Source organism: Notolepis coatsorum (genome assembly GCF_963971535.1).
Source record: "Notolepis coatsorum genome assembly, chromosome: 11".
Lineage (NCBI taxonomy): Eukaryota > Metazoa > Chordata > Actinopteri > Aulopiformes > Paralepididae > Notolepis > Notolepis coatsorum.
Window position 1 is genome coordinate 94537171 of NC_140175.1, and position 24240 is coordinate 94561410.

At 43.3% G+C, this 24240-nt stretch overlaps 2 protein-coding genes across 3 annotated transcripts in view; both read right to left on the bottom strand.

Annotated features, from left to right (window-relative positions):
- LOC311237528 (guanine nucleotide-binding protein subunit alpha-14-like) overlaps positions 1-8745 on the bottom strand; it is a 28394-nt gene extending 19649 nt beyond the window's left edge. Inside the window, exon 1 of the mRNA XM_084325456.1 lies at positions 8533-8745. Coding sequence (XP_084181582.1) covers positions 8533-8653 — 121 coding nt within the window. The 5' untranslated portion in view covers positions 8654-8745. The remainder of the gene's footprint in view (positions 1-8532) is intronic.
- Positions 8746-10489: 1744 nt separating this feature from the next.
- Positions 10490-24240, bottom strand: part of LOC311237529 (guanine nucleotide-binding protein G(q) subunit alpha-like) — a gene marked incomplete at its 5' end in the record, with an annotated part of 33698 nt that continues 19947 nt past the window's right edge. For both annotated transcript variants that reach the window (XM_084325458.1, XM_084325457.1), the window contains one exon: positions 10490-13078. In XM_084325458.1, the coding sequence (XP_084181584.1) occupies positions 12888-13078 (191 nt within the window). In that variant the 3' untranslated portion in view covers positions 10490-12887. The remainder of the gene's footprint in view (positions 13079-24240) is intronic.

The window sequence follows — 24240 nt, forward strand, 5'->3', positions numbered from 1 at the left end:
GTTTGTATATACTTTGGCTTGTTAACCATTAGACTGACCTTTCCAAGAGGAAATTGTTCTCAAGGAAGGTTGCTAAACTGGAGCTGAAGTTTAAAGTTGCTCTGACCTTCACGCAACGTCCTGCATGTTGTTCCAGAAATACCTGACAATCAATGCCATGGCTTTTTATAGTTAGTGGTAACGGGGCTGTTTGGAGAACAGGCTGAAGGGAACAAAACAAAACAATAAAAAAAACGTCAATGGACTTAGTATCTATTCATCATAAATCATATGCGCAAAAGGAGGGACAGTGTGTACACCCACTAGGGCTGCCCCCTCCTCATCAATTACGTGACTAATCCATCAATAGGGTATGAGCCTATTAAATTCAGATGAGTCACTTTTTTCATATTGGGAGTTATTTCTTGGGAAATGATGAGTGCATACCTGGCATCAGAATGATTGGATTTGAAAAAGCAGTACATTTAAAAGCCCCAATCCAGATTGTGTTGTTCACTAAGAGTTGTGACATGTAGAAGAAAAGATATGTCCTCTCAACCCATAATAACAGGTCTGTTTTACTCAAACAGTTCACATGTAAACAAATCTATTAGCGCTACAGAATGCTGTAAGATATCCGGTTTAGTAGTTGTATACAGTCAGTACTTTTATCATTCAATAAATAGTTTTTTCCTTCAACACCAGACTTAGCTTTTTCCAGTGGTGGAGCTACCATTTTGTTTAGGATGATTGAATTGGTCCTTATTTGCAAAAGGAAAATAATGTGGGTATTGTAATTATTTGTCAATTAAATCAGCTATTCATTGAGTTGACCAAATCCTTTGTCCATGGGAAGCAACAGTTGTGATTGGAATTGGATCAAGAAAAGAGGGCGGCGCTTTCGATTGCTCAATTAACTGGATCTCTATAGTTGAAGACGGCGTTGGGTTAACAGACATTGTGCTGATCTAATATCACCCTCAACTGCGCTGTGTCCTGCTGGTTAGGGATGGGTACCGAATTCGGTACTTTTGAGGTACCGAACCGAAACACGTCGGTACTACCGAGTATCGAATCAAGTGAGATACAGAAAAAAATAAAAAATAAATTTTTTTTTTTTTTTTTTTTTTTTTTTTACTTTTTTATTTTCATGTCAACGTTCACACGCACAATATATGCTTACCTAGGATTTGACTTGATTCAACAACAAAGCAGTCGGAGCAATGACAAGCCGAAAACTGTCGAAATTGTAGTTATTTGAAGTTTGGATTTTTTTTTTACGACTGAGGTAGGTAAATTAAATTTCTTGAGACTAAAGTACCGAAAAAAGGTACCGTTGGGTACCGGTATCGATTCACAGGTACCGGTACCGGTATCGGTTCAAATGTGAAAGGTACCCATCCCTACTACTGGTATGCCAATATTCTAATTAGTCAAACCAATTAAAATGTCCTTTAGGTAAAACATACGTAGGAGCAGTTGAGGGGGGATCAAGGGTATGCCTGTAAAGCTGAAGCAGACTCTTGTGGATCCAATGAGTCCAACTGTATGCATGTGTGATGCCGATAGTCCCCATTTGAATGTAGTGAGTCCATTCTTTTTAAAACATGACCCCACTGTATAAATGGAAACCTATTGTTGAGCTCTAGGATAATCACAGCCTCATGACACTTTACAAGCACAAACTAAAGACATGGGCCATTTAGAGAATATATGGATAGCGTAGGTATAGCCTACATAAGGGAGGGTTTATGAGCCATTTTCAGAAGTCCTCTGCATCCAATTACAGAATAAATGCAATTCTTGCAGAAATCGCTGGTTTTCCTCGTGGTGGTGGGGGCACCGGGACCGGGGGAGATGGGGCGGCCCGCAGGGGTGGCATTCCCGTCGCCGTGCATGGCGGTGTGAGTGGCGCGCAGGCTGTGGCCTTTGTCAAGCGTCACCAACATGTGAAAGGGGGTGGGGGATATATATACATAGGGGATGAACCAGGTCAAAGTTTGAATCAATTAGCATATAGGCTACAAATTTGCAAAAAGAAATGTACAGCTTAAATGTTAGAACATACATGTTTCAATAACAGTAGTAGCTAGATGTATCACACTTTCACATGTAAAATTGAGAAAAAAAATTATAATGAGAAAACTTAAAAACAGAACCAGACAGAATGTGTGTGTTTACAGGAAGGGTTTGATATCAAACTCTTCATTAATTCCAAGAGGGTGTGTATATGGTAGGTCTCTCTCTGCAAGAGTAGTTTGCCATGGTCTCCTCCTCTGGCTGGTCTCTCTACCTTTTCAATGCCTGTGTCCCTTAGTGTGCTGATGTTGTGTCCTGCCTGTCTGAAATGTACTGCAACCGGGTTATGTTCATCGCCACATCTGATGTTGCTGCGGTGTTCGCTGAAGCGTGTTTTGAGTTGCCGGTTGGTTTTGCCTACATAGCTCAGGCCACATGGTGTGTAGAATGAATGAATGAATGAATGAATGAAAACTTTGTTTAACAGATCAGAATGGGTACAATACAGTACGGCTCAATACACACAATTGTTAAGGGGATGCAGACCTGAGAAAGACGTTTGTCTCGTTTCCATCAGGGTCCCCCATTTTCAATTCATATAGACATTTATGACATACACAACATACATGACATTTATGGCATAGGGACATATAGGTATTTAGTACGGATACATTTGTGACATAGACGGTATTCAAATATACAGTACTGTTACCCCTAGATCCTGACAGAGTATATACATATGATGGGGAGGGGACTGTACATTAGGAGGGGGTGGGTGGGTGGGAGAGAGATATACATACGGCGGGGAGGGAATATACATGCGGTGGGGAGGAGACTGTCTCTTAGGAGGTGGTGGGGGTTTTGGGCATTTACGGTGGCCAGTTTCGAATTGCAGCCTCCCGTAGGTGCTCTTTAAGAGCGGTTTTGAATGTGGGTAGGGATTCACATTCCTTTACAGCTTTGGGTAGGGCGTTCCACATTGATGTGGCATAATTGCTAAACGTATTTAGTCCCTTGTTTGAGCCGAATCTGGGTTTAACATGATTTGTTGAGCTTCCTCTGGTGTAGTGGTTGTGGTATTCACTGACCTTTGGGAAGTATTTTGACATGTACATGGGTACCTTAGTCGTATAGTGTATCTTGTAGACCAGGCCCATTGCAAGTTGCTGTACTCTGTCGTCTACTCTAAGCCATCCTAGGTTGTCAAAGTGGGCAGGGGTGAGGTGGGTTCTGGGGGTAAGGTCAAGTAGTAGTCTGACCAGTTTGTTTTGTGATGTTTGTAATTTTGTTTTAAGCGCCTTTGAGGTGCTTTGGTACCATGAGGTGCACGCATAGTCGTAGTACCCGTAGTAGGTCTTGCTCTTGATAGCGTAACCACATTGTGCAGTTACCACACTTGTAGTTCCCATCTGGGGTGTTATCCAGGAACGTGGGTCTGTGAGCAGTGGGTGGGCTGTAGGATCTCACTAGTTGGTTTCTCAGGTTGGGGGGGGGGGGGGGGGGCGTTTGTAGACTACTGTGGGAGGTTCCTTGAAGATAGATTGGAGTTTGGGATCAGAGTTGATGAAGTGCCAGTGTTTATGTAGGATCTTTTTTAATTCAAAGCCTACAGGAGAATATGTAGTGCCTGCGCAGCACAGAAGGGACTGGTCCTTAGTGGGTCTAATACTGGGTTGCAGGCATTCGTCCTGTGTGGCCACTTCAAAACGGTTAGCAGCTTTATCTATCCATTCTGTAGGATACCCTCTCTCATGGAATCTCCTGCTCAGGTCTGTGGACTGTCTCTGATATAGACTATCAAGGCTGCAGATTCTCCTGGCTCGGTGAAACTGGCTGACCGGGAGGCTCTTAATGAGGTGGGTGGGGTGGAAACTGTCACCCCGTACTAGCAAGGTGTTTCTGTCAGTAGGCTTGCGAAATAAATCTGTGTTCCCCTCCTTGATGACCAAAACATCCAAGAAACTGATGCTGCTGGGGCTGGCCTCTAGAGTGAAGCTCAGATTGGAGTTAGCGGCGTTGAGATACCTGTGAAATGCCTCCAGTGACTCTTCACTCCCTGTCCAAATAATGAATACATCATCAATGTAGCGCTGATATATCAATATGTCTGGGAAAAAAGGGTGCGTGCCGCTTCAATCCCACCATCATGTGGGATGTTGGTGTACAGACTAGCCACATTTAAAGTGACAAACGTAGCTCTGTCTGGTAGTACAGTGGCCTTTAGTTTGTTAATGAGGTCAATGGAATCTGTGTATAGGAGGGAAGGGAGGTCACCCATGGCTTGAGACAGTGGTCCACAAAATTTAATGTGGATGTTGGTGGTCAGAGATCCGATACCACTGACAATGGGTCTCCCAGGAAGGGGGGTTGTTTGGGATTTGTGGATTTTGGGAAGTGTGTAGATGACCGGTGTCATTCCGGTGTTTCATGAATTCAAATTCGTTCTTTGTGATTTCCCCTTTCTCTAGCCAAAACAACAATTTATCATGGACAGACTGCTTAAATCTACTACATAATTGAGTCTGGCCATAGCTATCATTAGGCATAATGTCCCACGCCTCTAGACATAAAATATTGACGTACAGTGTTGAGCTGCATCTCAAATTATACTTTAGGGTCCCAGCTTTCCAAAGGTGTACAGAATGTGTATGTGGCACTTACTGCTGACTTTGACCTTGAAAAATTTAATTAGGGCTTAAGTGGTTAATGACCCCTTGTGAGCTTTTGTTTTGAATTATGTTAGCAAAATATATTCTGTCCTAGTTACCTTTCCCACTCTCTGAAGATAGTTGTTCATGTTTCACAAATAACAACAATAATATAAAGAACAGCCTTGCAAATTCTCATTGAAAACGTACAGGGAGCTGAGCCCCACCAAAGTTCAAACTCTGGGCACGCCCCTGCATAGGAGTCATATCCTAATATAGAAGTTGTTACTGTAGCAGCTAGGTGACCATGTCAACTTCATCTTCTTATTTTATGTATGTTAAAAGGAACACGCCAACATTATGGGATAAGAGCTTACCATCTTCTCAAAGTCAATCAAGAAGATAGATATCAATTTCCTCTGTGTTCAGTAGAAAGCTGTGCGTTCGGCGAAGGTCACTCCTCTACCAAAAAATACCAAAGAACCTTTTAATGGGCAAAATAGTAGACCCATCAGTATCCTACCTGTTTTGAGCAAACTCATGGAGGGTGTTGTATTTAAACAGATTCAGCACTATCTCTCAGAAAACAGCAACAACACTGAATTCCAACATGCATATAAAGAGGGTTATTCAACATGTACAGCCTTAACTGTTAACACAACTAACAGATGACTGGTTACAACAGATTGACAGAAAGTTAATGGTGGGCACTGTACTATTGGACTTCAGTGCAGCCTTTGATCTAATAGATCATGAGTTACTTGACAGTGTGTTTTATACCATGTCAAGCGTACAATGCGGAATTCCACAAGGGAGCTGTTTAGGACCTCTCCTATACAGCATAATATTCACAAATGATCTGCCATGCATCTTAATAAATGCATATATGGCTATGTACAGTATGCTGATGATACTACCATGTATGCATCAGCAGACAAGACTGAGGAGCTTAGCAAAGTCCTCCAAAGTGAGTTGATGCTGGTAACGAATTGGGTTTCTGAAAACAAGCTAAGATTTGATATCTCAAAAACGAAGAGTCTGTTACTAGGCTCATGCTTTAAAAATAGACCAGAACCAGAAGCTAATCATATCTTTACAAGGAGTGATGATTGAGCAGGTTACTGAGGCCAAATTATTTGGTGTCACACTTGATAAAACACTTTCATGGCCCACTCACATTGATAAGCTGGTTGCCAAAATGAGCAGAGGCATTTCAATCATTAGAAGGTGTGCCTATGTCTTAACAGAAATGACAATAGTACAAGTAATACAATCGAAAGTCTTATCCCACCTTGACTACTGTTCAGCAAAAAAAAAAAAAAAAATTAATTAATACCCTAGTTACAGTACAGTAACCAAATTAAACGGTATCAAGTCAACTGACAATGTGAATAGTATGAACAAAATTTAAGATTTTTCAAAAAATAAAAAAATCTCCTGCGAAATAAGCTGTGACCTATTTTGACCTGCACCTCAAAGAATCGGAATCGAGAATAGTTTAGAACAGGAACCGGAATCATTCAAATCCAAACGATGCCCAACCCTATTCAGCAGTCTGGTCTAGTGCCTCAAAACAAGAGCTTAACAAGATCCAATTGACTCAGAACAGAGCTGCCCGCCTGGCCCTTCACTGTTCAATGCAGGACAGTGTGGAAGGGATGCATCATGCATGCCAGGCTGTCATGGTTTAGGGTGGAAGACAGACTGGCTTGCAGCATCATCCTCTTTGGTAGAAATATCTGTACCTTGAGAGTGCCTATATGTTTATATACACAGATGATACATACATACTAAAGATCAACATCTTTATAATACCAGATGCAGCTATGGAACGATTCACACTTCCACTACCCAAAACGAATTCATTAAATAAAACTGTAATGTATAGAGTTATGTCAAACTGGAACAAACTGCCATTACATCAAACACATATTACCAGTAAGACAAGTTTCAGTTTTTATCCAAATTAGGGCATTTGTGTCACCTCTCCACTTCTGTGGAGCTTCATTCATGTAGACAGACACATTTCTATCTTTACTGTCATTATTATTCTTTTTGTTTTGGTGTTGTTGCTTGTACAATGTGCATGGAAGTATTGTTTTATTCTGATACTATGATTTTATGTTTGAATGTGTTATGTTATTTTGAAAGGACCCCAGTAAGAGTAGTTGTTACTATATGTTTTATTATGATGCTCTATGTTTTCTTATGATGCTCCGTTTTATTATGATGCGCTCTATGTTTTATGATGCCTGTCCATGTCCAAAATCAGGGACCATGATGGAAATAAGTGCTTGCACTTTCTCATGTTTTTATCCCTTGAATGCTGTCTTTTACTCCACAATAAAAATCAATCAATCAATCAACTAAATAAACTAAATTATTAAACCTTAAACAGTAATGTCAGGATAAATTAAGGGGTTGGTTGTAACATTCAGCGTTTTTTGACCCTTAAATTTGACTCCCCTAGTCCATGCACTTAATTTCTTTCTTAATTTACATTGATTTAATAAAAAAGTTATTTTAAGGGTTTATTAGGTGTAAGGGAATCTGTTCCCTAGTGTCTGTAGAAGCTATTGTTACATCGATGGTGTTTATATTAGGGGGTTCTGCTGTTTGCATAACAGAGTATAGTACTAACAGAGGTCGAGACAGAGAGCTGAAGGGGATCACCTACAGTACTGTAGGCCTACATTGATTGATTGATTGATTGATTGATTGATTGATTGATTGATTGATTGATTGATTGATTGAAAACTTTATTAACATATTGCAGACTGGGTACAATATACAGCTCAATACACACAATTGATAAGGGGATGCAGACCAGAGAAAGACTTTCGTCTTGTTTACATCAGGGTCCCCCCATTTTCAATTAATCATATTCAGTATTCATCATACAGACAGTGACACCTGATGTGCTTTGGCTGAGTAGGCATTTGGGTGAATTAATGCTGAATAGGTTGCTTCTCAAACTGGTTTTTATCCAAAAAATGTGAGGAACGCATCGAGTTAGGCGAGGTGACTAGACCCGGCTAGAAGATTGGCATGAGAAGGAACAAGGAAACTGTTGTAGGCTTCACGTGTGCTGTCTGTGCTGTTACTGAAGTATGCTCATTAGTGTTTATTATATACAGGCAGACATGACTTTTCACAATGTGCACGCAAGGAAAATTAGTCAAATAGAATTAGGTAAATGGACGTCTCCTAAGCATGACCTCCTAGTTGAATCATAATGTCTTCACGTTGAATCGTTGACAATAAGCTATAGTCACGTTCAAATTCCTGGATAGGTCAATTTATGGAAGCACACTTAATCTTCGTAATTTCTCCATCGTGATTATAATTCCCCCCCAAAAATAAACATGCCGCTGTCCCTACCTCATTTTTGCATTTAAAAAAAGCTTGCATTTTGTACTTCAGGTTGTATTTTAGTTTGTATAGCCTACTGTATATTTTGTATAGTGTTTGGCCTTTATTATTTTTATTGTAGCACAATCTCAGGGCTCACACACAGAACCAATCATTTCATTGTAATGTACATGTACCTTAATATGACAAATAAAACACTAATCCACTATGAATTGAAAATGGGGGATTGATTGATTGAACACTTACAGATTGCAGAATGGGTACAGTACAGTACAGCTCAATACACACAATTGTTAGGGGGATGCAGACCAGAGAAAGACTTTCGTCTTGTTTACATCAGGGTCCCCCATTTTCAGGGACCCTGATGTAAACAAGACAAACGTCTTTCTGCATCCCCTTAACAATTGTGTGTATTGAGCCGTACTGTACTGTACACATTCTGCAATCTGTTAAATAAAGTTGTCATTCATTCATTCAACAATAACACTTGAACTGTTGAGAAGGGTCGACTCACCTAAAAGAAGCAATTTCAGTTCTCGGTGTGAGTCTTTTTTATCACGACGAAGTTGCCTCTCTATTTCCATGTGTATCCTGTGCCTTTCAATGTCCTCCCGACCCATACAACATTCATACATGGCTATAGAGGCGAGATCCTGGTTACTTTTAGGAAAGAATGAAACAACAGGTGCTGCTGCTAAAGTTGAAATGCGACAATGGATGGATAATGATTTGGGTACTCGGGGGAAACAACTCCTTTCCTGGAGAACAGGTGTTGCCAACTTTCAGAAGTCCTCCTCCTTCCCCGGGAGTCGTGCAGCGAGTTCAGGTGCTTTTCACATTCCTCTCTGAGCAGGAGGCGGACATGAAACCTGCGCTCCTTTTGTTCTTGATAGGCAAGGCACCTTTGTGAAATGACTGTTTCTTTACAAGCTCGCCCTCCAATTGGATTAATATGCATAACTCATTTCCATTCCTGAATCCTGGCGTCAGACTCCAGTTGTGGTTCAGCACAGCCACAGTTAATTTGACAACCTATTGGCTTAGAGTAGACGCCAGAGTACAGCAACGTGCAATGGGCCTGGTCTACAAGATACACTACGCGACCAAGGTACCCATGTACATGTCAAAATACTTCCCAAAGGTCAGTGAATACCACGATCACAACACCAGAGGGAGCTCCACAAATCATGTTAAACCCAGATTCGGCTCAAACAAGGGACAAAACACGTTTAGCAATTATGCCACATCAATGTGGAACGCCCTACCCAAAGCTGTAAAGGAATGTGAATCACTACCCACTTTCAAAACCACTCTCAAAGAACACCTACGGGAGACTGCAATTCGAAACTGGCCCCTGTAAATGTCCTAACCCAACCCCCTCCAATGTACAGTAAATTACCAAGTATGGTTTTATCAATATTCCAATGTACAGTTTTGCTTGTACAGTTGTACAAGCAAACCCCTCCTACCCAACCCCCACCTACCCACCTCCAATGTACAGCCCCCCCCCCCCCCCCATCTACCCAACCTCCTCCAATGTACAGTTTTTACGTCAAATGTATATACTCTCTTTTCTGGACTCTTTTTGTATCACAAACAGTACTGTATTTGCAAATCTGGTATGTCATAAATGTATAGATGTAGCAGTACGGTCTATCTGTATGTCATGTATGTCATATATGTCCTGATGAATTGAAAATGGGGGACCCTGATGTAAACAAGACGAAAGTCTTTCTCTGGTCTGCATCCCCTTAACAATTGTGTGTATTGAGCTGTACTGTATTGTACCCATTCTGCAATCTGTTGATAAAGTTTTCAATCAATCAATCAGTCATCCTGTGAATTGAAAATGGGGGACCCTGATGTAAACAAGACAAACGTCTTTCTCTGGTCTGCATCCCCTTAAAAATTGTATGTATTGAGCCGTACTGTACTGTACCCAGTCTGCAATCTGTTAAATAAAATGTTCAATCAATCATTCATTCATCCTCAGTTAACGAATTCCTCGAAGCATTATAACAACTTCCCTGTCGTAATTTTTTTTGGTGGAAAAACAAACCAGTATTTGTCTTTTATTTAAGTGTTAATGAACCATAAAGATAAACAAATATGGTGGGTAACACATTACCTGTCTGGATTTCATCTGTTGTGAACTGTTGCTTTGATAGCACATCATAAATCCCATGAGTGCCCAATCTCTCTTTATGTTCAAATGTGCACAGGGCTCAAAGGAGCCTGCTCTATATGCTCTACCACCTCATCAGCTGTGCCTCCAGCCAGGCTGTCTCTAAACAGATGGATATATCACAGACAGGGATTTCAGGGCTAACCATCCCAATAGAACAGATATAAAAATGCATACAATACACTTGATTGAGACTCAACAAGGCAGGCGTTTATTTGTACAGCTAAATGTGCCAAGAATGATACAACTGGTACGCAAGTTGTGCAAATTGGGAATGACAATTTTATTCATTCAACCTTTCAATCACAATTACAAAACAAGACATTGGAAGATTGTCTGGAGATATTATTACGATGAAAATGTGAAATATAACTTTTTTTGTTTAGTTTAGCTTAAACTGTAGAATATTTTTGAAGACGTGTGTGTGTGTGTGTGCGTCTGTGTGTTGATGGTCATGTTGCCATTAGTGCAGAGAACATTCTGATTAGTCTCCATTCATTCATTTGTACCATGGAACAGCAATTAAAGATCACAAGTGCAAGAATTAAGCGCCTCAGAGGAGGTCATTGGACACAACAGTTGTTAGCAGTTAGCCTTTCAGCACAGGACTCGATGCTGAGGAGCTGAGGAAATTGTTACTGTACCATTTGACATTACAAAGTGCAAATAGGTATATTACGGGGCGAGAGTTTCAGCCCATTTCACAAATGATTTATATATATATATATAATTACTTAATTAATCCAATCATAAATCGTCCCTGAATTGATCATTTCTACAGTACAATTCTGCTGAGAAAAAGAATACCACTGGGCAACGGTGGACGAAGCACACAGTTCATGTACTTAAGTAAAGGTAGAAATACCCAGATCAAATTGTACTCTAGTAGGGCGGTCAGGTGGCGTAGCGGAGATTACGCTCGTCACCAAGACAGGAGATGCTGGGTTCGAGCCCAGCTCTCTGCGTTGCTACCAGCTTGGCTGGTCGTTCATATTAATACAATTGGTAGTATTAGGGAGTGGGAAGCTGGTAGGTGGGAATCTGGCGTTGTGGACATCGACGCCTACAGGTCAGGTCTCGGCGCTTGCTCAGCGGGGGCAGGACTTGGTGGAAATAGCGTGCCCTCCCACGCGTTACACTTCACCAATGAGAGTCCTCGTTGCCAAGTGAAAAGACGTCACTGGCAGTCGCCGCACGTATCGGAGGAAGCGTGCGATCGGCTTTGGGACGCCCTTGTACCGACTCGTAGGAGAACATGCGGACAACAACCAGGTAGGGGAGGGGGGGAATTGGCACAACGACTAAATTGGGACAGGGAGAAAAACAGAGAAAGAATTGGAGAAAGAGAAGGTTAAAAAAATTATAATTTACTCTAGTAAAAGTCCTTCATTTGAAATTCTACTTAAATAAAAGTAGAGCAGTATTTGATATTGAATGTACTTAAGTGTCAAAAGTTAAAGTACATATTCTTGTATTTCAGTGCTTGGGAGCATTCACACCTAGATTCTATTGACCCCTGAAGGTACTATGTTAAAGAGTGGACCAGCTATGTCCTCTTTAGGATGGCTGGTTTCAAAATGTAAAGTACTTAATCTTCATCAATGTATGCCATGTCTTGTAGGCATAAAAGTAACTAGTAACTAATGGGTTCAGCTATAAGTAGTCGTGGAGTAAAAAAGTACACTATTAACTTTGAAATGTAGTGGAGTAAAAGTACACAGTTCCCTAAAATGAAAATAATCAAGTGAAGTACAAGTACCTCTAGATTGTACTCAAGTGCAGTACTTGAGTAAAGAATACTTGGTTATTTTCCACCGCTGCCTCCGGGAAGGGGGGGTACAACAGGAGAATCCGTACATGAAGATACTAGAATTCCCGTGGGTTGAATTCATATGAAATTACATGCAAGTACACTTTCGAATGCGACTGTGGAACTGATTGTCAGTATCTGGCGGGGAGAGGTACATTTAACACTTAACAACACAAGTACCAAGGGTAAAAACAACAATATGTGTACAATGTGCAAATTAATACGTGTATGCAAGTGAACGTGTCCTAGGTGATGATTATGAATATTTCTCCCCACAACTTGGGGATAAACTAATCATTTAAATACACCAACAGGGGTATTTTAACCCTTGTTTTAAAAAATTAAAAAATAAACTATATGACCAACTTAGGTTAGTGATGTGAGGTGCTGCATAGCAGTTATCTACATAATCTTCCATAGGTTCCCTTTAGGAGAGACAGTTTGTTACCAGTTGTCAGAAAACCCTGATAATATGAAAATACTTTTCCCTCCGAGCTGCAATAGTGCTCAACTGCTCTAAACCGTTCACAAAAACATCCTGACAACTCACGTCAAAAAATGCCATAATTGACTCCCCTCATCAAGGCACTGGTATAATAATTAGGATACACCTTTTGATTATAGTGAAACGAAAACCATTTAAAAAACACGAGATCCAGTTGAAAACGCAGCTCAAAAGCTCTGCGGCTTCTCCATCCTCCTGTGCTGGATTATAGCTTTCCACCGCGGCGGCGGAGAGAGGCATTCTGAAGTACCGTAGGATTGGCCTCAAGTCTCTGCTCTCAGTATAAGGCAGATTGCATTACGCCGCCACTTCCACAGCCCCCCTCTTACACCAGGTTGTACTCCTGCCGCCACTTCCACAGTCCCCCTCTTACACCAGGTTGTACTCCTTCAGGTTAAGCTGCAGGATAAAGTCCTTGACGGCGTGGAAGACGAATCGAATGTTCTCCGTGTCGGTGGCACAGGTGAAGTGGGAGTAGATGATTTTATCCATGTCCGGATTCAGATCCACAAACATCATCAAGATGAATTCTTTTGCCGCCTGAACGTCCCTCTGGGGGCCTGGTAGAGGGGGCACGGAATACAAAAGAAGCATTAAAATCAGCAGGGGTGTAAAGTACTTGAGTAATTCTACTTCGTTACAATACTTAAGTACTGTTTTTGGGGATTTGTACTTTACTCAAGTATTATTAGGTTTGTATACTTGTACTTTTACTCAATTACATTTAAGAGAAAAAAAATATATACTTTTTACTCCTTACATTTAAAATGCAGACCTACAAAGTACAAATCTCGCAGGTCCAACAATTTTAATTAGTATATTTGTTTCTCTGGCCGAACTAACGCTAACGTTATTAATCCTGGGGCCGCACTTTATTTAAAAACAGCCAATCAAATCAATGGAAAATTAACCCGCCCATACCCATGCTGATTGGTCCTTGTGCAAGACTAGAAAGCGGGGATCTTTGATTAAACACCTGCTATCAGAAGAATAGACAGTCAGAAAAAAATTAATTTACTTTGACTTTTTAGTACTTAAGTAAATTTAAAAGTAGAAACCTTTTTAACTTTTACTCAAGTGTGTTTTTAGCCACATACTCTGACTTTTACTTGAGTACGATTTTGAGATGGTACCCATACTTTCAATTAAGTATAATTTCTGGGTACTTTTTACACCCATTTACGGATACAATCCAAGATTTATTTTACCTTCGGAATTTTGGGTGTATTCATGTATTTTCTTGATAGGTTTGACTTGAAGATGGAAAATATGCTTATTTCTTTTTAACTCTCTTAGTCCTTCATAACTCACAAGAGGGGACAAGACATTCCCAGTTCGATTCCTGCTCCACCCGGGCAGCGTGTCGAAGTGTCCTTGAGCAAGACACTTAACCCCTAATTGGTCCCGATGAGCAGGTTGGCACCTTGCATGGTTACCTCCGCCGTCGGTGTGTGAGTGGATGGGGGTAAAATGTGAGGAACAGATTTGGGATAAAAGCGCTATATAAATGCAGCCATTTACCATTTATATATATATGTAAATGTATATAGCTGATGCATATAAAACTGCTCCCCTCCCCCACCTGGAACAATCTGACAACCTGTATTTGTTCCTTCTACCCAAGCACACCCCACTCATCAAACGTGTGAAGCCCTCAGTTAGAACAGTTTCACGGTTCAACACACGGAATGGAGTATGTTTGCCACCCAGTCCACCCTGGACTCCCATACAGACATTGACTACTACACCCACTCCATTTTAGACTACATCAACTCCAGCAGTGACAGTGTCCCCACCCTCAAATGGATTAAATGGACCCTATTTACAGTATAAAGTGCTTTTATCCAAATTTACAATTTGCTCATCACATTCACCCACTCACACACCGACAGGCGGAGGCGACCAGCCAAGGTGCCAACCTGCTCATCAGGAGCAATTAGGGGTTAAGTCTCTTGCTCGACAAGGACACTTCGACACACTGCCGGGAGGAGCGGGAATCGAACCGGGAACCTTCCGATTACCAGATGACCGCTCTACCTCCTGAGCCACTGTTTCCCCCGTTACCACCATTACTACATTGCTCAATCAGAAGCTGTGGATGAACAGAGAGGTCCGTCTGCTGCTAGGTTTGTGACGCTGCTTTTAGATCTGGTGACATGCAGGTCTACTGTTCAGCCAGGCTACTGTTCAGTCAGGCCTACTGTTCAGCCAGGCTATTGTTCAGTCAGGCCTACTGTTCAGCCAGGCTACTATTCAGCCAGGCTACTGTTCAGCCAGGCTACTGTTCAGCCAGGCTACTGTTCAGCCAGGCTACTGTTCAGCCAGGCCTACTGTTCAGCCAGGCTACTGTTCAGCCAGGCTACTGTTCAGCCAGGCTACTGTTCAGCCAGGCTACTGTTCAGCCAGGCTACTATACAGCCAGGCTACTGTTCAGCCAGGCTACTGTTCAGCCAGGCTACTATTCAGCCAGGCTACTGTTCAGCCAGGCTACTGTTCAGCCAGGCTACTGTTCAGCCAGCCTACTGTTCAGCCAGGCTACTGTTCAGTCAGGCCTACTGTTCAGCCAGGCCTACTGTTCAGCCAGGCTATTGTTCAGCCAGGCTACTGTTCAGTCAGGCTACTGTTCAGCCAGGCTACTGTTCAGCCAGGCTACTGTTCAGCCAGGCTACTGTTCAGCCAGGCTACTGTTCAGCCAGGCTACTATACAGCCAGGCTACTGTTCAGCCAGGCTACTGTTCAGCCAGGCTACTATTCAGCCAGGCTACTGTTCAGCCAGGCTACTGTTCAGCCAGGCTACTGTTCAGCCAGGCTACTGTTCAGTCAGGCTACTGTTCAGTCAGGCTACTGTTCAGCCAGGCTACTGTTCAGCCAGGCTACTGTTCAGCCCAGGCTACTGTTCAGCCAGGCTACTGTTCAGCCAGACTACTGTTCAGCCAGGCTACTGTTCAGCCAGGCTACTGTTCAGCCAGGCTACTGTTCAGCCAGGCTACTGTTCAGCCCAGGCTACTGTTCAGCCAGGCTACTGTTCAGCCAGGCCTACTGTTCAGCCAGGCTACTGTTCAGCCCAGGCTACTGTTCAGCCAGGCTACTGTTCAGCCAGGCTACTGTTCAGCCCAGGCTACTGTTCAGCCAGGCCTACTGTTCAGCCAGGCTACTGTTCAGCCAGACTACTGTTCAGCCAGGCTACTGTTCAGCCAGGCTACTGTTCAGCCAGGCTACTGTTCAGCCCAGGCTACTGTTCAGCCAGGCCTACTGTTCAGCCAGGCTACTGTTCAGCCAGGCTACTGTTCAGCCAGGCCTACTGTTCAGCCCAGGGCTACTGTTCAGCCCAGGGCTACTGTTCAGCCAGGCTACTGTTCAGCCAGGCTACTGTTCAGCCAGGCTACTGTTCAGCCAGGCCTACTGTTCAGCCAGCCTACTGTTCAGCCAGGCTACTGTTCAGCCAGGCCTACTGTTCAGCCAGGCTACTGTTCAGCCAGGCTACTGTTCAGCCAGGCTACTGTTCAGCCAGGCTACTGTTCAGCCCAGGCTACTGTTCAGCCAGGCTACTGTTCAGCCAGGCCTACTGTTCAGCCCAGGGCTACTGTTCAGCCAGGCTACTGTTCAGCCAGCCTACTGTTCAGCCAGGCCTACTGTTCAGCCAGGCTACTGTTCAGCCAGGCCTACTGTTCAGCCAGGCTACTGTTCAGCCAGGCCTACTGTTCAGCCAGGCCTACTGTTCAGCCCAGGGCTACTGTTCAGCCAGGCTACTGTTCAGCCAGGCTACTGTTCAACCAGGCTACTGTTCAGCCAGGCTACTGTTCAGCCAGGCTACTGTTCAGCCAGGCTACTGTTCAGCCCAGGCCTACTGTTCAGCCAGGCTACTGTTCAGCCAGGCTACTGTTCAGCCAGCCTACTGTTCAGTCAGGCTACTGTTCAGCCAGGCTACTGTTCAGCCAGGCTACTGTTCAGCCAGGCCTACTGTTCAGCCAGGCTACTGTTCAGCCAGGCTACTGTTCAGCCAGGCTACTGTTCAGCCAGGCTACTGTTCAGCCAGGCTACTGTTCAGCCCAGGCTACTGTTCAGCCAGGCTACTGTTCAGCCAGGCTACTGTTCAGCCAGGCCTACTGTTCAGCCAGGCCTACTGTTCAGCCAGGCTACTGTTCAGCCAGGCCTACTGTTCAGCCAGGCCTACTGTTCAGCCAGGGTTAATCTGAAGAGGGGAATCAAGCAGGCCAAGCACAGCCACAAGCTAAGGGTTGAAGAGCACTTCCAACAACTCTTGACTCCTGATGCGTGTGGCAGAGCATCCAGGCAGACTATAAACCCACCAACAACTCTCCCCCAACCACTGATGAGCTCAATCATCTCCTTCAAACTCATCTCCAAACTTGGTGACCTCGTGGAAACCAAGGACCTCGACGGCAGTCACTGGATACTTGACTAACCAACAGACCCCAGTTTGTTAGGATAGACAATCTCACCTCTTCCACCTTCACCCCGAACACCGGCATTCCAAAATGGCTGTGTGCTGAGTACTTCACCCAAGACTGTACTCCTGTACATGGCACCAACACCATTATCAAGTTTGCAGATGACAAAAAACGATAAGTTGACCTACAGGGAGGAGGTCTAGCACCAAGAAAACCAAGGAGCTCATCATAGACTTCAGGAAGACCAGAGCTGGCGCACACGCCCCCCCTTCCATATCATATCCATATCGGGACGAAGGTTGAGCATGTCTCCAGCTTCAAATGCCTGGGCGTCCACATCTCCGAGGACCTCGCTTGGACCCTCAACACCTCATCACTGGTCAAGAAGGCTCACCAGTGCCTCTTCTTCCTGAGGAGACTGAGGAAAGCCCACCTGTCTCCTCAGATTCTGGTGAACCTTTACCGGTGTGCCATAGAAAGCATACTCGCCAATTGCATCACAGTCTGGTGTGGCAACTGCACTGCCAGTCTGCCTCTGACCGGAAAGCACTGCAGAGTGTAGTGAAAACTGCCCAATGCATCACCGGTACATCACTCCCTGCAATTGAGACTATTCATCACAAACGGTGTCTGAGGAAGGCACGTAAGCATTGTCAAGGACACCTCTCATCACAATCACGGACTGTTTGCACTCCTTCCCTCTCGGAGGCGCTATAGGAATCTCTGCTCCAAGTCAAGCAGGCTCAGGGACAGCTTCTTCCCCTCAGCCGTCATCGCTCTGAACTCTGTACCGAGATGACAGCCCCACCCCCATTATACCTGCCTATTGCCTTCACTGTCTACAACTGCTTTACACTGTAATCATAACTACCTACCTCAAACTATAGTCTACCCATATAACTCGGTATGATAGTACAACAATGCTGTATACCATATATATATACACTATATATATATTTATCTACATCTGCCTGCATACATCTGCCTGCTTTTTATATACCTGTATATACTACATCTATATATATCCCTTACCTTCTCTTACTAGTTATACTGCTGGCCAGTATGGCTTACTACCTGTTTTTATACCTTTATGACTGTACATACAAATGTATTAGCATTATTACTCAGTAGTACTCATTTATATATACTCCAGTTTAATCACTTGTACATTGTATATTACTTTTGCACTTTACTGTTTGCACATTTGCACTCTGGTTAGATGCCAACTTATTTTCGTTGTACTGTACTTATACTGCTGTATAATGACAATACATTTTTATCTAATCTAATCTAATTCTAACATAGGCTGGTCTAACACAAAGTGCCATGAGCCTGTGAGGCACTACAAGGCGTAGAGTGGTTAACCCTTTCACTACCACTACAGCAGGTTAACCCTTTACTATCACACTACAGACGACCGTATGTAGTGTGATAGTAAAGGGTTAACCTTCTGTAGTGTGGTAGTGAAAGGGTTAACCATGTGTCGTGCGGCAGTGAAAGGGTTAACCTTCTGTATTGTCGCAGTGAAAGGGTTAACCATTTGGTAGTGCGGCAGTGAAAGGGTTAACTGTGAGTAGATGAACACGAGAATGAATAAAACGCATTCCGACTAAGAATTACCCTGAACTTTTAGTTTCAGGAACTACATTTCACAGTATTTCTTTGGTTCCTGCAGTCCATTGTTGTCTGCGTCTCCACCGTGGTGGAGATATCCATGAAGGATAAGCAAATGAGTCGACCGACATGTGAAAAAGGTCTCATTCCAGTCTCACTAGAACAGTGGTTCTCAAACTAAGGGGCGCGGGTAGGTGACCGCGTATTGGAAAGTAAAAATAAAAGATTAAAACAATTTTTTTTTTTTTTTAATGTTCTGGCAACATATTTTGGCTAAATATGCCTCGCTTTATAAATGTGTATTGATAACATAGTGCTGTAATTACATTTTCTAATAAATATGCATGATCAAGTTCAACAACGTGTGCTTTTATTTTGATATTCCTTAATTCCATGTTGAAATGACGCGATACATTAAGTGTGGGGTCGCCAAAAAAAAAATCCTAAATAAAATGGGGTCACGGTATGAAAAGGTTTGAGAAGCCCTGGACTAGAACACAGAAGGACAATTTCCCCTGATCAGATCTTCATGATCAAATGAACAGACCAATGTTCCCTGCATACTCCTTTGCCATATATGGGTCCTCGTGTTGAACAGGAAGGTGCGACAGATCGCTCAATGCACTGGCCACCCACAGGAGTCCCTCCAGATTACTCATATTTCCAAACAAGGCTTATAGTTGATTGTTGATCTTCTCTGCGCCTGAGTTGCCTAGTAATAGGCAATAGCTATTTTTAAATACTTGACCTGCAAAAATGTCACCTGCTTAGCTTATATAATCTTGTTATAACTAAGAGATTTGCTGGGGGAAAAAAGAATCGCTTTTGTGTATAGATCACTAGATTACGCATTTCATGTTCACATTTCCTGGTTGAAAGCAGATGAGGTTGTCGAAATGGACGTAAAATTTTACAAACAAGGACTGTTCTGACAGCACAATATTGATGTAACTAAAACATTTGCTGGGGGGAAATGTTTTTAATGCATAGCTCAATTAACAAAAAGAAAACTGGTTTCTGCCGCAGATTTTAGAACATGCCGGTTGAAATTAAATGCTGCGATTACTCGACCATTCAGAATGTTCAGCGCTGGAAGCACCACTGCCAAAGTTGCTGCACTTCAGAAGAGTCCTACCCCCAGAGCAGGAAAATGGTCCCTAGAGCCAGGGGAAAGTTTTCCCATGGTGAAAAAGGGGCTAATGTGTGAGTAAGTGAGTTGTCAGTTATGGATATGCTTTGCGCCTAAAAAGCAGTGGTATGAATTGATTACCGAACACAAGGGCATGGAGTAAATCTATGAAAATCTGTGGGTAGATACAGTTGAAAGTTCCGAAAGGAAAATAAAGTAGTTTGAAGTTGAAGTTGCATAAAGTGGCCATATCATATTATTCTATATGCATATTGATAATTTCTAGATAGAAAGCACCTCATGGACTGGCAATGTTGCTAACTCAGTCACTCATTCATTCATTCATTCATGCAGTGATTCATTCACTCACGGTTAACCGATGTGCCCCTAGTGCCGGCTTAGTGCATATTCATCGGGAGGGACGCACTGTTGGCTCAAACTAGAGGCTGCGATGGACGGCCCTTGACTTTATGCCTGCCATGTAGGAAAAACATGGCGGATCTTCGTAAAAGTTCTCTTAATCCACCTAAACAGTCCACTTAAAAGTGTTTCTGAAAACATTTGAGGGGTGAAATACGCAATCGAGTTGCTGAATCTTCATTCACATTTGATCTGCGAAGCCTAGTTTCACAGTTTGATCTGAGTTTCGTGAACCAGGCACACCGCTTAACTCCTTTGTATATTGTTGGGACTTTGTTCCTCTTTTACTAACTTTTTTTACTGTATGAAGCACATTCTCAGGGGCTCATACAGAACCAAGCATTTCACTGTAATGTACATGTACTTTATTCGTGACAAATAAAAGCAAAGTTGAAGGTTGTCCTATGGGCAGTACAACACAAAGTGCAACCCCCCCCCCCCCCTACAGCCTGCATAGCTTTGCATCCATGACACAACGTGTCCTTGTTTATAATTACTAGTGCAGATTGCTTGGCCCCCGGAAGCATTGTGGAGACCCGCGGTCAATTTCATACTCGACATTGCACTCCCCTGGGTTCTCAGCAATACACCAGCCGAGTGTGAAGTCAATCGGATGAGCGGTTCTTGAGATGATGCAAAGGACAGACACGCTGACTAGAGTGCCACCATCTGGCTAAATGGTACCATATTCCACACTGCACTCCATTGGGCACTCCGCAATACACCTGCTGAACGTGAAGTCAATCAGATAAATCGTTTTCGAGGTATGCAAAGGACAGACGCACACTATAGGGAGGTGTAGTTTGACGTCACTGGTTGTTCCACCCGTATAGGGATTTATCATTGGGAAAATGGATTATCGGCTATAGTAACAATTCTGCCTCATGAACATTGGCAAGCTTTCCATTTTTGCACAAAATTAGTTCCCTTCTATCACTAACATAATTGTTTAAGCATTTTTGGTTGAATAAAATCTGGCGATTTTTTTTTATGATTAATTGTGAATATTTTCATGTTGAGCTATAATAGATTGTGGATGAATAAGCACAGAAAGGTACACCATGCAAATGTTAATGCTTTATTTGTTTTAAACAAGACGATTTAGAAATGGGCAATGGGGAAATACATTGCATTGGAACAGAGGGTGGAACACGAAAAACAGCAATGACGTAACCACTACACTAGTGGTTACGTCATTGCCGTTTTTCCTGTTCCACCCTCTGTGGAATGCAATGTATTTCCCCATTTCCGTTTTTTCCTGTTCCACCCTCTGTGGAATGCAATGTATTTCCCCATTGACCATTTCTAAATCAGCTCATTTTAGATAAATAAAGCATTAACGTTGGCATGGTGTACCTTTCTGTGCGTATTTATTCACAATCTATAGCTCAACATGAAAATATTTGCAATTAATCGTAAAGGTAGCAAAATAACAACGTTTATGTTTTCGTTCGCTGGGAAACTACACTGCTATTTGGCACTGCTGACTGACGTCACGTCACCACAGCGTAGCCTCCTGCCTACTAGTCACATACCTAGGATCAGATTTCCCTTACATTTCATAAGCTTAACAATTCGTACAATGGGAAAATAACTGACCCTGAATCTGTGGCTAGTATCTGTTTCACCCAACACTAGTGCTCCGTGATCATAGCCATTTATCTCTAAAGCTAACCACTATTTGTAAAAGCCACAACCACGTTACCATATTTGTATTTATAATTTAAATCGTATAACATTATTTCGCTGCATATTAAATCACTGTAAATACTAATGTAAATCATTGTGTCGTTGTACATATTGTGTATAGTTTATAACGTTAGTAGCTAGCTAGCAGCATTCCCGAAACTCCTAACATGCCCCGATTTAAAATGGTTCTCTCCTCTTTGTATACCTTTGTCCTCACAAACAAAGTTTTCTGCCAGGGAACTTATGGACACGACAGTAGTAGTAGTTATAAGGTGTTTGAGCTTGTAACGTTAACGTTAGTTAGCTATCGTGGTAGCCCCTTTCGTGACTGTGATGCACCGAGTGACGGGGATAAGGCGACAGCCTAACAGACCAATAGCGGCTGTGTACTGAACAACAGGCTGCCTACTGGTTAGGGTTGCCACCCATCCCGTAAAATACGGAATCGTCCCCTAATTGGAAACTAAAAGACGTGTTCCGTATTGAACTGATACGGGACGCACTTTGTCCCGTATTTTAAGGCCGGGAATGTGAGAGCTCCGCTGTCCGCAAGTCAGACAGTGTCCACCATCATCCCTGTACCCAAAAAATCTACGCCCGCTTGCCTCAACGACTACCGCCCTGTAGCTCTCACCTCCATAGCCATGAAGTGCTTTGAGAAGGTAGTGAAGGGCTACATCTGTTCCTCCCTCCCCATCAACCTGGACCCCCTGCAATTTGCACACCGCCCTAACAGGTCCACGGAGGACGCCATAGCCCATGTGCTGCACACAGCAGCATCACACCTGGACAAGAGGCAGGGGAACTATGGCCCTGTTTAGACGGAAACGCTAGCAGGTGAATCCGCAAAAATATTTTTTCGGATGTGCCTTTCGTTTATACGGAAACGGCGTTTTTACGGGGTGAAACCGCAAAAAAGTGAGACTACCTTCCAGGGTGGAATTCCTAGAAACGCTAAACCTTTGCGCTCTCGTCTAAACTGTCAAAACCGCATAAAACGATGACTAAAGGGTTGTCACGGCTCTGGTCGCGCGTACTGCTTACATCACAGGCATGCGCCAGCGCCGCCAGTAGCCTAGAAGCGTAAACAAAGCATGTCTGATTCTATCCATGGCGATCACCTGGAGGCTACATTGGCAGTACTTTTAACCCTTTCACTGCCACACGACAGAAGGTTAACCCTTTACTATCACACAACCGGCTGTCGTGTGGCAGTGAAAGGGTTAAATACACAAGAATCTGTCCCGCGGCGTGAGTGGACCCACTGTCTGTGAGTGACTCTGCTTTGGTCCAATCACATTCCCCATCCACAGTCTGCGAATCAGAGGCAGAGTAGGGCGGGTCTTCACAGCACGTCATGTGACATATGCGCCAATCGTGTGACAGCGGGGCTCCGTCGTTACAGCGTCGTCTGCACGGAGAATTCCACCCCAAAACGCTCGTCTAAACGCAAAATTAAAAGTGCAACCGCAAGACGACTTTTGCGGTTTCTGTTCAGACTTCCATCCCAAAACGCCCAAATCCCAGAATGCTGTTCATCGACTACAGCTCAGCATTCAATACCATAGTCCCCTCCAAACTCATAGCCAAGCTCAGGGACCTGGGCTTGAACTATGACCTCTGCCAGTGGGTCTTGGACTTCCTGATGGGCAGACCCCAGGTGGTAAGAGCAGGCAACTGCACCTCCTCATCCATCACGCTCAACATAGGGGCCCCCCAGGGCTGTGTTCTGAGCCCCCTCCTCTACTCCCTGTACACACATGACTGCGTGGCACAGCGGAACAACAATACAATCATCAAATTGGCTGATGACACAGTAGTGGTGGGCCTGATCTCTGCCAACGACGAGAGGGCCTACCTGGAAGAGGTAGAGAATCTGTCACAGTGGTGTCAAGAGAACTGCCTCTCCCTGAACGTCAGCAAAACAAAAGAGATGATTGTGGACTTCAGGAGGTGGGGGGTCAAGGACTACAGCCCCCTCAGCATCGACGGGGCACCGGTTGAGAGAGTGAACAGTTTCAAGTACCTCGGAGTAGGGCTGGGCGATATGGAAAAAAATCATATCGCGATAACGATATGATAATGTTATCATATTTCTCGATATCGATAATTATCGAATTGTTATACCGGTAAGTATAAAATAAAAAGACATGTTTTTAACAACAGATGTATGTTTATTTTGCAGCAATTCTTTGTCATTGCCGCCATCTTTAGTGTTACATCCCCTCACACTCCAGTTCTCAGGCTGCAGCTGGTTTAAAAGCGAAAGTAAACCGGCTTCTCTGCTGGCTGTGGCTCAGACGGTTTCAAACTGTATTTTAAATTAGAAAGCAAACAAAATAATAAATAAAGAGAAAAATAAATCTCAATTTTGTCAGTATTGTCATTTGGACAAGCAAAGCCATTACTTTAAGTTGCAGGCAAGAAAGACAAGTCTGTCCACTGTCTCTGGTTTTAA